This window comes from Carettochelys insculpta, chromosome 1 (genome assembly GCF_033958435.1).
Source record: "Carettochelys insculpta isolate YL-2023 chromosome 1, ASM3395843v1, whole genome shotgun sequence".
NCBI lineage: Eukaryota > Metazoa > Chordata > Testudines > Carettochelyidae > Carettochelys > Carettochelys insculpta.
Genome location: NC_134137.1, coordinates 173,517,407 through 173,532,814, shown reverse-complemented (window position 1 = coordinate 173,532,814; position 15,408 = coordinate 173,517,407). Strand labels below are relative to the sequence as shown.

Genomic DNA, 15,408 nt, shown 5'->3' with positions numbered 1-15,408 from the left:
TCACTGTGAAGTCCTGAAAAATTACATTAAAAAATCCTGAAAACCAGAAGCCCTAATTATGCATCAAGTAGACTCAAAACTGCTGCGTAAATGCATTCATTAGGACTGAGTGAAGGGTATTTGCTAAAGGAAACACCTCAGGTGCAGAAAGAGATCTCAAGAACTACATACAGCTAAATAAGGACTACAGTACATTGTTATATGATAGACTTCTGTCTAGTCTCCAAGTCTTTGGTTTTCCTGAATTTGAAGAGAAAAAGTAACCCTACAACTGGATTGATGATTCTTCTTTACAAAGAACTTTTCAGGCAAGGACCCCAAAGGTCTTTGCAAAGCTGAAATGAGTTTTCACAATACCCTTTTGAAATATGTGTTAAGCTCCTTTAACAAATGTGTAAATGAGGCCCTACGAGGTGGAAAAAGCTTGTACAAGTCACACTGTGTGGAACAGCTGAAAACAGAACCCAGTATTTCTTACTCCCAGTTTCTGCTATAACCCTGAGATCATGTTTATTTTCTCTCTAGCATTCATACTGCCAGAGAAATCTTTTAAGTTACTCATCCCACTACACGGTTGTTGGCTTGTAGCAGTAATTCAGACCTTCTGTGGTGACTAAGCACAGGAATGTCACTGTTCCATTCTAGAGGCATGAGGAGCTCTGTGAATAACATTTCAGTGGAGCAGATAAGGGCCATTAGGTTGCAGGTGCACAGTGTACTCTCAGCAATGGGGGAAGGGCAGGAGGACAGTATGCTCTGTAACAGGGTTTCCCAAACTTAACACATTTGCCCACTCCTTTCAGGACTTTGGCCTTATCAGACTTCCCCCACTCCCAGCATTGTCCCAGTGCTTATTTCCTGATTTTTAGTAATTTATTTTCTGCCGCATTTATTTTTACTGCTTTTGCATGCCACCAGAGGTACGCATACCCCACTTTGGGAAACACTGATCTATATGTAGAAAGAGCGAGGAACTCAAGTCAGCTTGATCCCAGACTTTAGACTTATTGACCTGCACTTCATTTGGGGGTCAAGGGTTGAAGAAATGATGTATGAACAGCCTAGGTTTCTTTAGCAAACTCTTCACACCAAGGAGCATAGAGTTCTGCCAGCCCACAAACAGTAATCTAGCACTAGCTTGAGATACTTTTAATATTATAATGAAGAGAATCTACCGCTTTTCCCCTTCAGTTACCCATGTACATAACTATACACAAGAGTTAGACTCCTACAGGTGTATGTTAAACCAGTTAAGATTCTGCAAGTAAATGGGAGAATTTGATCCATCTTGCAAAAAGTTACATGGTAAGAGTAATAGTGTAATAATTTCATAATTGTCAGCAGGTTGTAAGTTTAGATGACATTTACCTTCTGATTTTATACCTAACTGAGCAATTTTGTACCTAAGCAAGAGCTCAGCTAAACACATTATACTAAGGCTCCAATCCTGAGAGCTCTTCTATAGCTGCACACTGTAAAATCTCACTGAAGCCAGCCCACTGAGGGTCTGTACAAGCACACAGTGCAAGTTACAGGCTGAAGACCTATGGGTTTAAACTGTACTTATTAAAAATAAGTTGTTCATTTATTTTACAATAGTTTACTTTTTACCAGACTAAAGATATTGTGCAGACTATCTGGTCAAGTAAATAACATTTTAGTAACTCGGGGCCTCAGTGTACAGTTTTACTGTTAACTTTTTGCTGAGACGAGGAAATGGTGTCTTATAGTTTATGTCCCATAACTCTGAGCACAGATTAGCAAAGTATGAAGTACTGAGTTTGTGCTGTATCTTTTTTAAAAAGCATATTTTATTTAGACCATTTGTGAACATGATAATCACTTATGTACACTAAGAAAAAGTAAACTGAAAAGTGCTTTTAATGAAAAGGCATCAACAAGGAATGAATGCTTTATAGGAAAGACCCCTGGGAAAAAAAGTAGTTTTCCTCTATAATTCAACCTACAGCATCACACCCTGTTCTTCTTTATTATCCAGCATTTACAAAATAGAAGATAAAAGGACCAATATGTTTTATAATTTAAATGGCTTAATATAAAGCCAGAGCATTACACTGCTAATCGCCATGAGAAAACTCAAAAGTTACTGCATGAAAGGTCATGATCCTGCCATCTTCTAACCTTGTCTTCCTGAATTTTCATCATGACTTCAAACCCAATGCTTTAGCAATAAACCTAGGTGTTAGATACATTTGTTTATACCACCTCAATAAGCAGATACATCTTTTTGAAGAAATATAGCTGGGATACTAATAAATCTACAATATTGAATTTTAGGCTAAAATCTGTTCCCAAATAATATTCAGTCAGGTGGTTTTCACATCATTAAAGTGTATTGCAACTGATTTTTTAAGGTTACTGAAAAAACTTTCAAGTGTCTTCCATTTCCACATACCAAAAGGACAATACAGAACTAATCACGTCAATTACAGGGTGGAGAAGACCCTATCACTTTCATCTTCACCAGGGACTGAAAAGTACATTTCCCAGGGAGGCCAATGAGGCTGGGCTTTTCTAAGAGACATATGTGCCAATACCATGATGGCAATACCTGAATTATATAATTATACCTAATAATAATTTCTAAAATGAAACCACTTCTCAAATTGCTTACAAAGAGCATAATCCACTTTAAGATAGCATTGGTCCCAAACAAGCTGTTCATATTAAATGCAAGACAGTGAGTTATCCTTCAAAAATGTAAGGGAACAATCAGAGAAAATCCCACTGACTAGCAGAGGGATCTGTGGAAAAAAAATTAGAGACTTTGAATTGGCTTCTTCTGACAGCACTGATTTCTCTCACTATATGGGGGAAGGGGGTCTTTACCACAGGTTTCACTTTACTGGCAGAATAACTCAGAAATGCACCATCACTACTAACTACTTTCAGGTCTAGGTAATTTATAGTCCAAAGAAAGCAGCACGAATCCCTTCAAACTGGAAGTCAAAACACCTCACCTTTTCACAGAGCTCATAAGGGCTTGTTTACCCAAACACACAAGGAATGACTACCCTCTCCTTAGAGATATAGCAAATCCTGCCTCTCAGGAAGGTCTACACTTCAGGGCAATGTGGAATGAAGGTATGCAATTCCAACTATGTGAATTACCTAGCTAAAGTTAATGTACCTTAATTCAGGCTTCCATATGCAGTCTCCACTAAGGGAAATTGACAGCAGCCTTGCTTCTGAAACTTCCCGTATTCCTAACAGTGGGCAAGAGTACCGCAGTTGACAGAAGCTCCCAGTAAATTCAACTTAGGGTATGTGTATGCTTACAGGGGGTTCAATATGCCATGATCAATCTTCTGGAGGTTTATTTTGCCATGTGTGAAGACACAGCAAAAATTGACCTCTCTGGGTTTAGCCATCAACCCTGGTACTCCATGCTATCGCGCTTGGAATAAGGGACATTGACTTGAGCCCGAAGAGCCCTGATCTACACCAGGGAACCAAATCAATCCTAATATGTCACTTCTACTTACGCTAATGGCACAACTAGAATTGTGTATCTCGTACTGAGTTTGTTCCCTGGTGCAGACCAGGCCTTAGTGCCCCACTAGGCGCACTAAACTGAACTCCAGAAAATCGACCATGGCAGGTTCCCTCTCCCTGTCGCGTACATGTACCCTCAGTGGACACAGTGGTATTTTAATGTTCAAACCATCGGCTGCCGCATTTCTGCAGGAGGAAGACTCACACAGACTCTCACATGCAAACAGCCCTGGAGCACCTTAGTGACTAACAGGTCAGGCGCTCTCCTGGCTACGCCCCACTGCCTCAGATCCCTCCGCACCTGCCTGAGGAGGCGCGCACCGCCCTGAGGGTGACAGATCCTGTCGCTCCTGGGCTCCCCTGGAGCAGCAGGGCCGGGCCGGGATCTGCTCCCCGGGGGGGCGGGCGGAGACGGCTCTATTTCGAACCAGCTTTAGTAACGTTTGGCGGCGCGGGGCGGCTCCCACCACGGTACCGGTCCACTGACACACCCACCCACCAGGCCCCGGCGCAAGGGCGATGCGGGGGGGGGGACGCTCTGCACACGAGCCGGGGCCTGCCGGGCCGAGCCCCCCGCGCCGCGCGGCCCCTGCGGGCGCTGAGGCAGCAGCAGCTCCAAGGCGCCGGGATCCGGGAGCGGCTCCACCGGGTTTTGCCTCGGACCCGCCCGGCCCCCCTCCCCGGCAGCGGCGGCGGCCGCTGTAACAAAGAACAGGCGGCCTGGAGATGGAGGCGGAGGCGGCGGCGGCGGGGCCGGGCCGGGGGCCCCACGCGCCAGGGGCAGCCCCGCGCGGGACGGGATGGGGCGGCGCGGGGCAGTGGGGGCGAGCAGGGAGTCGGCGGGCGGCGGCGCGCGCCGCGCTGGAACGCGGGGATTTGCGTTACCTGCTTTTTGGAATGTTCCGACCCGGATCGAATCCGGACTCCAGGTTCCGATCCGCTCCGGAAACCGCGCGCCACCGGAAGCCTGACCGACCGACCGGCCGCCCGCCGGCAAAGCACCCTGGGAGTCGTAGTCCGCAAAGGGAGCCGCCTAGCGTGCAGCGAGGTTGGGACTGCTACGCTGCGCGGGTCTGGGGGCGGGGCCGTTCGTTCCCCAATACTGTTCGAGGCGTAGCGCGTTAAGGCCGCCGTGCGAGGCGCGGTACGGCGGCTCCTGCTGCTCACCCTCAGGCTGTCGCGTGGGCGGGGCTGCTTCTTCGCTTATTTAGTTGCTTTGCAGCTGCGACGGGGGGTGGGAAGCTGTGGGTCCCCGTTCCCCTTAGTCTTGTAATGGTCGTGGCAGCTGCCTGTCCTGAACAGCGCCCCCGCTGCATGGAGCCCCTGCTGCCTAACGTACCATGCTACAGGGCCAGCCTTGGAGACTGGTCTGCTCTACCCCAACGCTTAACATGGTCTAACTGCGCTGGTCAGGGCTGGGAAACAGGAATAGTCAGCTCCATCCACCTCAGGCCCACTCTGGGCACTGTTTGCATTTTGGAAGAATCTTTTCCATTGACATCCCTGTTGCTTCATTTGCGTGAGGGACCCAACAGAAACACTATCCCAGATGTTACCAGGGAACATCTGGTGGCTGAGCTACATAACTTTGTCCTCATCCGCAAGTATTTCTGATTTCCACAGATGCTAACACAAATATGAGCTCTTTTGCATTACTAGCTTAGCTGGAAACTTCTCACAGTGCAGGGTACAAACAAGACAATATTACATGTTCCAACCACCATCACAAATCTTGCAAAGCACAGTCAAGGGTGTAGTTTTTTCATGTAGTGGATGGATGTCCATTCCAAATGGCTAAATGTAGTGCCTTGCATGTTGAATAGTAACAGAGAGTAAGCCGTGCTAGTAAGCTAGCTACTAGCACGGCTTACTCTCTATTACTATTCAAGGGTGTAGGATTGGTACAGTTGGCATGGCTTAATTGGTAAGTTGCATGTAAACTGTTAAATGATTCCACAGTGGTATTATATGTGAGGTTGGAAGCATTAGTCATGCTTATGTCTCTCTCCATTTCAAGACTTTGTTTCAGATGTTTTTGAGTTTTGCTCAACTCAATGTCCTGAAGGGATAAAACATGCTACAAAATGACATTAATTCTGCATTAGGGTTTTTTTGTTTTTTTTGTTTATTATTTTGCCATTGAATAGACGTATAGTTCAATATGACCAAACCTGTAGAAAAAAAGTCAGTTTAGGCAGAAAGTCACTGCAGAAAGAAGAGGGCAGTGGAGGGGAGTTGGGGAGGAAATGGAAACATGATTGTAAACCTCTCCCCTTTTGCCAATCAAAACACTTTCCTTTGTACAAACAAGTTATATTTACATATATTTTGAGAGAGAGGGAAGCAGCTACTGCGTAGAAAATAACATTAAAACATTCAGAGCTTGGGAAAAGATTTCATACAAAACTTTTGGTCACTAAACAATGCAGATTTGTGTTAACCCCAAAAGTTTTATGACAGAGTTCAATTTACCAAAGTACTTGGGGTGAAAAATTCAGAATGTTTTTGTTCAATTCTATTTAAAACTAAACAATTTTTTTCATCTGAAATTGCTTTATTTTATTTTTTTATAAGTTAAAAAAAATGAAATAGTATCTTTCAGGTCAACCCCAAATTCACTTTTCGTTTTGCCCAGTGAACTGAAATATGAGTTATCCCATAGCTCTATCTAGGAGCAATGATTTAGGCTACACTGGGGAAAAGAAAAGGGGCAGTACAGGGTGGTGGGGAGATGCTATACTGTGGGATGACTACTGGAGACAGCTGCACCACCAGGAAACAGGAGAGCTGGGGATGGAGCTCCACCTGGCTAGTCACCAGATCTGGCAAGTGGTGCTCACCAGCCCCACCTCCATAACGGCAGTGCAAGGGGCTGAACTTCATTACCTGTTGAGGTGCCACTCAGCCCTATTTTTTTAAGATTACAAAAGAGATTACATCTTGACATTCTGTTTTGCTAAGGCAGGGGTAATTTGTGTTTTGTCACAATCCAATTGTCTTGGTCAAAGGCACAGTGAAGGTCTAGCCTCTAGAAAAAATAATTCAAAAACCCAACAACCGTAAGTAAATGGAGAGATTTTGGGGTCTGTTCAAAAGCATCTAGCAGTTTGGGTTTGGCATATTGTCCATCTGTTGATTACTGAGCTGCTTAGAAAACCTTTTCTGCTTAAAAGATGGTGAAGCAGTAGTTGATTTTGGGATATAACAAGTTATCCATTAAGAAATGGTCATGTCTATAAACCTGGGTAATTATGTAAACAAAATGTCAGGCTCACATAGCTCATTCCTTGTGGGGCTCAGGCCAGTCATAGTCATTGGACCCAAGAAGAGCAATGCGTCAGGCACAGCTAGATGGAGTTTGCTGCTAAAACAGGTAAAGAGGATGTGCAAAATGGAGTCTTGTTAATGCAGATGAGCAAACAGACAGTCTGGTACACCTGGAAGACTTGGGGACATATGACAGGATGCTACACAATGACAAATCAGTGTTTATTGTTTTATGTACAGCAGCAGTTCATTTAAAATCATCTTTTCATGCTTATTAGTGATAATCTAATAAATCTGTACAGCACGGTCCTCTATTGCACCAAGTAATTTTAGTGTACAAATTTTAAAAAGTTATCACAGCTAAATGCTAAGATTAAATGTTTCACCCTGTTTGGAGTAGGAGAGCATATTACACCCTTGGTGATCAGCTACTATATTTTTATACATGTTGGTAAAATAACAAGCTTGGCAACATAACTTCTACATCCCAGTTACAGCACGCTAGTCGCTTGCACAACATAGCTGTCCTGAGTAATACATCACTCGCTCTTAGCTAAATGGTGGGAAGATTAATTCAGTGTACTTAGAGTTTATTTATCATTAAGGCTCTGATATAGCAAGGTTAAGCACATGCCTTACTTTGAGCACATCACTGAAGTCAATGCAAATGTCAAGGAGTAAAAGTGAAGCAACAGGTTGCTAACAGCAGTTTAATTATAATTCTGCTCTTTATATCATTGCTTTTCCAGTAGAGTAGCTACATGTAATATGGACTATTCTAATAGGTTCTATTCTCTTTGTGCAATTATTTAATCCTAATGCAATGGTATACTTGGGGTTTTTTATGGCACCATGCTCAACTGTATCTTAACCTTCAGCTTTCTCTTCAATGAGACACAATCAGCAAAAAGTCACATTTATGTGATTGCTCTTTTACCCAGTCAGCCTCATAGTCCTATTGCTCTAAAGCCTAAGGGATCACTAGAACTGAATGGGACTACTTGGAATGATGTTAGGATGGACTGCGGAGGGGGAGGTGAAGTGCTCTCAAATGTAGAAAGTGTAAATAGCTTCACTGTTTTCTTCTGCAGCTTCCACAGAAACAAAGAGAAAACAAATACACGCATCCACCCTTGTATTGGTTCTTTGGCTTATGGAAAATGAACTCATAAAAATAAAAATTAAGAAAGAAGATTTCATGAATTATTTCCACAATACAATTTTGAAAGAAAATTACTGCACATCCAATGCAAGGGTTTTGGTACCTAGTGTGATAGTCCCTTCTCAACTGCTGAACTACCTCAGTCAGTAAGGGGAGTGTGTGCATCTGCGTATTGCACGCCCTCCCTAAAGGTAGAGAACCATGCTGCATCTAGTCCTGCAAGGTGCTGTGCTGCCTCAATGCCCACTGGTATTCTTCACAGCTCTTGGCAGGCAACAATCAGCACCTGAGAGGACTGCATCCAGCATTATTCTAAGTGCCTGATCTTGTGTTCACTGAACTCTCCAGCAAAACTCACGCTCACTGAAATGGGAGCTGGCTGTCATTGAACTACTGGATGTGCCCATTTGTTTCCATAAACAATAAGTGTTGGTAGCACTTGCAATTTTAACCAGTGAGCTTTCCAATATGAGATTTTAATTAAAGCCCCAGTGCCTGAAAACAAACGATTATACAAGACTCCCAGTTTTCATTTAAAAACTAAGTTTCTAGCTCTCATGGCTACAGAGGAAAGCAAAAAGACTGGGTTGACTTCACCCAAAAGACTCAGAAACCGGACAGTATCTAAGCCCGCCACCCATTCATTTTTAATCTCATGGATTTGAACTGTCAGTTTGGACTCACAGCTAGTAGCTATGGCTAACATGTTCTCAAGTCTACCTACAGTGATTTCTAGAAGAGGGAAAAATGCACTAGCCATATGTGGCAAATCTTAAACCTCTGTCTGCTGGAATAGGGCTATTTTTGGAAGGTCAGTTGAGAAGTTTTTGATATATTAAGAAAAATTAAGACTCCCTTTTATTCCAAGTGCCTTTATCAGTTTCAGCTTGACAATAGGCTACTCCAGTCTCCACCTTGTTTTCCCACCACAACTCAAATTTTGGCAGTCATCCAGGACTTCCATAAAAAAGTCAAGTATTTCTGGTCTTCTGGGGTTCAAGGAGAGAGCCTTGCGCTTCCAGTCTGCTCAAATGAATCTGCACACTTAGGGTTGTGGATTTTTCAGTTCTACCAGTACAGGCCTGTAGTAGAGAACACACCAAAAGTTTTAAATAGGGAAGGGATCTCCCTTTTATCTACCATTATATGCAAAAAAATACCTAACAAAGTCAAGGGAAATTGTGCATGGACCAAAGGAGTGCAGTGTTAGCATTTTAGTACTGATGTCATCAACTGGCGTGAAGTAGATATGGAATCCTAGCCTCTATTTTCTGAGAGTTAGTAAAAAGAAGAAACAGCATCAAATGATGGGTTTTTTTTAAAAGGGAATATAAAAGCTGTAGTATTCACAGTTATAGGACAAAAAAACTACAACTGCAAAACCCATTTTTTAAAAAAATTAGCATTTAAGAATGTGTTCAAGTATTTATAACTAATGCAGCAAGACAGTTGATATTGCATACGTTTTTACTAAAAAAAAAAAAAAAAAGTGTTGGTACAGCCTCAGTGCTATTACTAGGCCAAATAAAATATATTTGGAATTAGAGGCTCAGTTAAAAGCACTTGGTGGTTCATTCCTTTGAACATTTTTTGTTAAAGATCCTCTCCCCCACCCTACCTCCATCCCCGAGTTTATACTCTTCAGCACATCTTTGTTGGAGCATAGAGCTACCAAAAGCATTGAAAGATATTATTTGAATTATTCAACAGTTTTCATTTTTGGAAAATATTTTTGGGTTAAGACCCCATAATGCCATCCTTACTCAGTCAAATGTCTTGTTGAAGTCTTTGGGCCAACTGCACTAGTGACAGAATCCCACAGAAAGCTGTTCACTCCAATTGAATTGCGCCAGTGGTAATAATGGTGCAAAGGAAGTTTTGCCTGCATAAAGACAGAAGGGTTGGGTCTGATGGTCTCAACAGGGAATTTATATATGGCTAAGATATGTGTGTGTAAAAGCATGTGTGTGTAATCTGCAAAATGCATATAAACCTTGAAGTTTTACCCCCCCCCCACTTCTTAGATAGTTTCAGTGAGAACTACATTTTTTCTTTTATCAGATTTTAAACAAAGGTGCTAACCACAATACCTTTTAAAATGCATAAAACACCTGAACAAACCAAAAACCCCTCTGCATATGACAAAATTTGTAACTGAATCAGGGAAAAGAGAAACTTTCCAAAAACTCTTTTTAGAGGCTACCAGTAACTGAGAAATCAGACCATAGACTAATAAAAATCTAAGTAGGGTTAAACATGATATACACAGCATTTATTGCTCCTAACTTTGCTCTTGATAGGATTGCTAATGCACTTGTCTAACAAGTACTGTAAATGACACAGAAGAGCCCCCAAGATAATAAAAAATCTGTTCCATTCGCATTCATTGCTTCACAGATAGTGGGGAAATAAAGGTAATATTGAAACCTTTTAAATACTTTGTTTGCAAGTGGAAACAAAGTAAACTTAGGTGAAAAAAGGTTTTTAGTATAATATATGCACATAATTAAATATTCTAGGTTAAGTATTTGCATAAATATCAATTATCATGGCTAATACCAACATCAAATATTTACCTACACTGATTTGGCAGTTATTACAGAAGGTTGTCTTAATCAGCAGTTAAGTTTCCTTTTCCCGAAACAGACTGGTGTCCAAACTATAACAGGAACCAGATCAGATTCTTTCAGCTTCCACTTTCAGCCAAACTAGAAACCCAAGTTGAGATCTGCATTGCTACTATTCAGTGTCATATTACAGAAACACAACCCACAGTGGTCCATTGCCTCTTTACAGAGATCCAGTGATCCACCTAGAGACCAAGAAATAATGTTGGCTAAAAGTTAAATATAAACTAGATTTACCATTTAAACTTAAAAACAAAACAAAACAGCAAAAGCCTTCCTCGTCATACCACTTCACTGTCCAACCCAGGTTCTCTTAAAAAAAAAAAATCCAAACACTAGGAATGGTAGATTCAAACCTTCTGAAGATCAGGATTGAACGCAGCATGACAACTTGGAAGTGGTGTGAGGGACTGAAAACATGCTGTCATGATACAATCAATTATTTATGGTGGGGTAGGTTGCAGTGGGGGAGAATCCCTTCTTGCTTAAAGGCTTAAAAAAAGTAAAGCATTTGGAAAAATAAAAGCCAAGCTTTGTAGGCTTTTTCCGGACCCACTGCATCTGTGGGTATCACTTTACATTTTCTAGTTTTCTTTTGTAAACAGCTGATCATGTGATGTGCAATTTAGAGAGCACTAGGTTTTTACACACAGGGCTCCATCGAAGTGCCATTCAGTTTGTTTTTGCTTTTGTTCTTAGAAAGAATTTTCTTATGAAGGATGCGCGTTAGCGTTGCTCCCTTCCTTCGGGTTTCATCCGACGTTGGCTGCTGAAGGTAGACAAGGTCATTGTGTGACTGACTCATTCCTGGATCCTTCTGATGATGCCGCCGACGGAAAAACAGCTTTGCGCTTTTTTTCAAAAGTCCTCCTGCAGAGGTGAACAAGATGGAGAATTTATATAGAAATAGGTTTCCTCCACTGGCTTAACCATTTTAATTTTGTTTGTAATGTTCTATTTAAAAAACCTCTTTTTTACTGTGCTTCCAGTTGAGTTATACCCTCTGAAATATTTCATGCGAAAGATAGCTAGGAAACCAAGAAGATTCTGTAATGTAGCAAGAATGTTATGAAAGTTCTGAAGGTTAGGTAACATCAATACTCTACTAAAGTTCTGTTTTGTAAGACGTCACAAATAGTTAAAGTTTGCCCATATACAATCTGTGCTGTCATAAGGCTCACATGTCAGAATACAACTACATTGTATGGCACTGTATTTCTAGCATATCACACACGTACACCCATTCTCTCTCTCTTCCCAAAAATCAAACAAACGATGGTGGAAGACACACACCCTTCCCAAAATGGCACAATCTTGGAAAAGGCTAACCTCTTAAATTAGTGAAAGAGCAAGAGACAATCTTTGCTTCCCCTCAGTGCCATGGAAACAGCACTTTTCATGCTAACCTAATCATTTGATTCATGAGGACTACAGCAATTATATCTGTCTGTTTAAGGACACTTACAGGTAATGCAACACAAAACGACAGGTGTTCATTGCTACTGTTAAGAGGAGCACTAAAAAAAAATCAGTTTTCCTTCAGTCCTTCGGGGGTGGGGTCAGGGGGGAAGCATGGTTGAAAAGGACAGAGATACTACTATAGAACAAGATACAGGTGAGCAATGTTTAATATTGGAGATCATTTAATTCTCCAACTTTTCAGGACCAATCCATGAGTACTATAGACTTCTCGTCCCTTACATTTGATTAGCTTTAGTTGCTCTCTTAAAAGGCATGATATCATATATACATGCACAACATACACTGTAGGCTGAAACATTTCATGATCTTCAGGTTTTTCACAATTCATTCTGGCTGATTAAACCCTTCCTATACACTGTGAAGTACAGCCTGTGGTACGGTTCAAGAGAGATGCAGTGAATAAGATTACATGTTCAGAAACACACGTATTCTCACTCTTCTCTCTACAGCTATCTAGCGTGTTACATATTGCTGCTGAAACGTCAAGGCAGCTAAAAAGAGCATTCAGCCAGTTTCTGGAGAAGATGAAGTTGGCATTTTAATGTCAGCTTCAGGATCCCCACTGGCGTCTGTAATTACTGTATTAATTTATTAAGAGCACAATATTCATTTGCCTGTAGAAGTCAAGGTGTCTTACAGGTGGAGCTGGTAGTGCCACCTATAGTTAAGTTGCCCAACACTGGCCACTCTAACGGCCCTGTTGCCAGGTGCTCATACAACTTTGGCTAACCTAGCTTGATGGGGCATGGAAAAATTCAGGCTAGTGTCTGCTTCAGGCTAAATTTCTTCATTTTTTAAAATTTCATCAGAAGGATTCATCAGAAGCTGTTTCAGAGAATGAGGCTAGGGAAACCGACATATTTTTGCCTACTTTAAAAACATTCTTGTGACTGTTTCACTGAGAAGCTCTAGTGCCTTTGCATTTGGCAGGGAGCCTGCTGTCAAAGATGTGCCATTTCCATGAGGAGAGAATAAAGGCGGCCCAAATCTGGACTGGTAATAAGTTTTTGAAAAAAAAAATCTCAGTTTGCAAATGCTAAGTACAGATTTGTTAGAATTTAGCTGCCAAACTTTTCAAAAATGCTTCCAGTTCTTGTCAAGCAGAGTTGTTAAAAGGAACAGACATATACAGTTACATAATAATACTCCAATTACATGAAAAACACTTTCAATAATCCAACCCATATTAATGCACAAAAAGGCAACTGTGGCATGTGTTATGCAGTCATGCCAACATATGTGCTCAAGTCCTCAGTAATCTTTTCCCCTGTAAGAAAATGGATTGCTTTTGGGAACCAGCAGTCCCCCAGTTAAGTGATCCCGTTTTGTGTGTGCACGCAGCCTCAACTGCAAGACAGAAGCAGGGAATTAGTCAGTGTCTGATATCACGCCCTGAAGTTAAGAGGAGGGGTCAGCCTACACTGCTATAAGAGGAAGGGCTGGCAATATACATTTTTGTGCACAGTGCAGTGGTGGCGGCATTCTCGTCTCCTCTCGAGGGTTCACGCAGATTGGAAATTGGCAGCTAAAGTGAAGAACCTGGGAGACGAGTAAAGCTTAGGACCCCAACAGGGAGCACTAGTGTCCATAATCCTCTTCTCTGGAGCTCAGACTAGTAGAAGAGTTGAAAATGTCATGTCCACTGCCAACCTGCCAATGCTATACAGTCACAGCAACTTGAATATACACCACTATCCGATCTAACGAGTCTCGCTAGGTCCTGCATGGGCACCCATCACCATCTTGATGCGATTCGCTTTGCTTTGCTGTCCTCACCTAGGAATACAGAAACCAAAGTAGACAGGGAATCTGTTACGTGACACCATACTCAGAGGTGGATATGGCTACCATTACTGTCACTGGGCTCTCCTCCCAAAGGCAGCATATTAAAGACATACCCTAATGAAATTCAGAGCAATATTCTTGTAGTTAATAGCAGATTAGTTGTCCTGTACAACATTGCTCCCCACTCCCACTCAGACTGATGACTGAAGAATTTTATGTTTTATTTGTTTTTTCCTTAATTAATGAGTTTCCTATCCCATGTCTCCTTATTATCCATGGCTTTGGACTAAAACCCCTCCATCTCCCAGTCTTCCTTATTCCACAAAAGTAGCTTTTATCCAGTACAAGCAATATAGTTATTTAATACGTGCATCTGTTTTCATTCTGGTACTGCTTACACCTGAAGGGTCAATCTATACTTCTTGAAACAGGAGTAGCTTTCTTTCGGGAGGTGCCGATAGGTAAACAGCCAGGTTAACTGGGCAGTAGGGTGGAAGGACAAATGAACGGAGGCAGGTGAATGCAAATAAAAAGTCAACTTGTATTCTTCTGGCATTAGAAAGGGAGCGAGGTGCATACAATCCTTAGCAAGCACTCTGAAGGAGTTTAAGTCACACTCAGGCCCTACTTTTGCTGCTTGGCTCTATCAAGGCAAATAAATGTGCATGATATACGTAATGAATAGTAAGGTTTTTGAAACAATATTGCAATATTTTAAAGACATGATAGCTCAAATAACTGGAGACCATTAGAACAGAATGCAAGAGACCCATACATCATTTTGTAAAACAGATACAGTACACCCTCAAATTAATGGACCCAGATTTAGCAGGCTTTGGAAATAACAGACGTTGTCTTCCTGCCCCTGCCCCAAAAATAAATGCCAGCAACTCACCAGAGCTGCTGGGGCTGGAGGAGCTGCCCAAGCAGCCAGGGCCGTGGGAGCAGCTGGGCTACAGGAGCCACTGGAGTGGCTGGGGCACAGTTAGCAGCTGGCACCACAGGGGCCGGAGTGTGGGTGTTCTGCCAGCCAGAGCCATGGGCAGAGACAGACCCGCTCCAGGGAAACTTACTTTCTGTGGGTGTGCCCAGGTTTGGGTGTGCGTTGAGCGGCTCATGGCAGGCGAGCCCAGAGGCTCTGCTCTGTAAACAGCGCAAAGAGCCCACTGCTGAGCTCTCTCTCCTGAGCCTGCTGCGTTCCTCCCAGATCTTGGACAGAGAGCTCCCTCGTGCACCCTACAGGGTGCCCCCAGTCCTGCAGATTCAGATTTAATGGATTTTTCAGCATCAACAGACACCTTCTTCCCTCTCTTAGTCCATTAAATCGAAAGTTTACTATAATATTCATACATGTTTACGTAATCATCTGTAGTTTGTAAGTGCAGATCTGTGACTGGTTCCTAGCTACTAAAGGGATGAGCGGCATAGAAATACAGCAAAATGTAAGGAAAACTGCAGTAATTATCCAGGTCTTTCCAGTCTGTTACCTTCCATTTGATAATCTGGAGAAAGGAGAGGGGAAATTGCCTCTCTTCCCCTTCCCCCAAACCAAAACCCTCCCAACCCTGA

At 42.4% G+C, this 15,408-nt stretch overlaps 2 protein-coding genes across 15 annotated transcripts in view; both read right to left on the bottom strand.

Annotated features, from left to right (window-relative positions):
• Positions 1–4,717, bottom strand: part of PRDM15 (PR/SET domain 15) — an 84,991-nt gene extending 80,274 nt beyond the window's left edge. For 4 of the 8 annotated variants that reach the window (XM_074995774.1, XM_074995766.1, XM_074995783.1 and 1 more), the window contains exon 1: positions 4,402–4,487. The gene's annotated coding sequence lies outside the window, so the exon portion shown is untranslated. Of the gene's footprint in view, positions 1–3,151; positions 3,168–3,817; positions 3,849–4,401 lie in introns of those variants that run through there. The other 4 variants (XM_074995801.1, XM_074995811.1, XM_074995747.1 and 1 more) reach the window with 3 other exon arrangements.
• A 2,015-nt stretch (positions 4,718–6,732) lies between these two features.
• Positions 6,733–15,408, bottom strand: part of C2CD2 (C2 calcium dependent domain containing 2) — a 60,590-nt gene continuing 51,914 nt past the window's right edge. For 2 of the 7 annotated variants that reach the window (XM_074995699.1, XM_074995722.1), the window contains exons 14-15: positions 11,224–11,442; positions 9,401–10,757 (exon numbers count right to left, since the gene is read on the bottom strand). In XM_074995699.1, the coding sequence (XP_074851800.1) occupies positions 10,654–10,757; positions 11,224–11,442 (323 nt within the window). In that variant the 3' untranslated portion in view covers positions 9,401–10,653. Of the gene's footprint in view, positions 9,028–9,400; positions 10,758–11,223; positions 11,443–15,408 lie in introns of those variants that run through there. The other 5 variants (XR_012645805.1, XR_012645804.1, XR_012645800.1 and 2 more) reach the window with 5 other exon arrangements.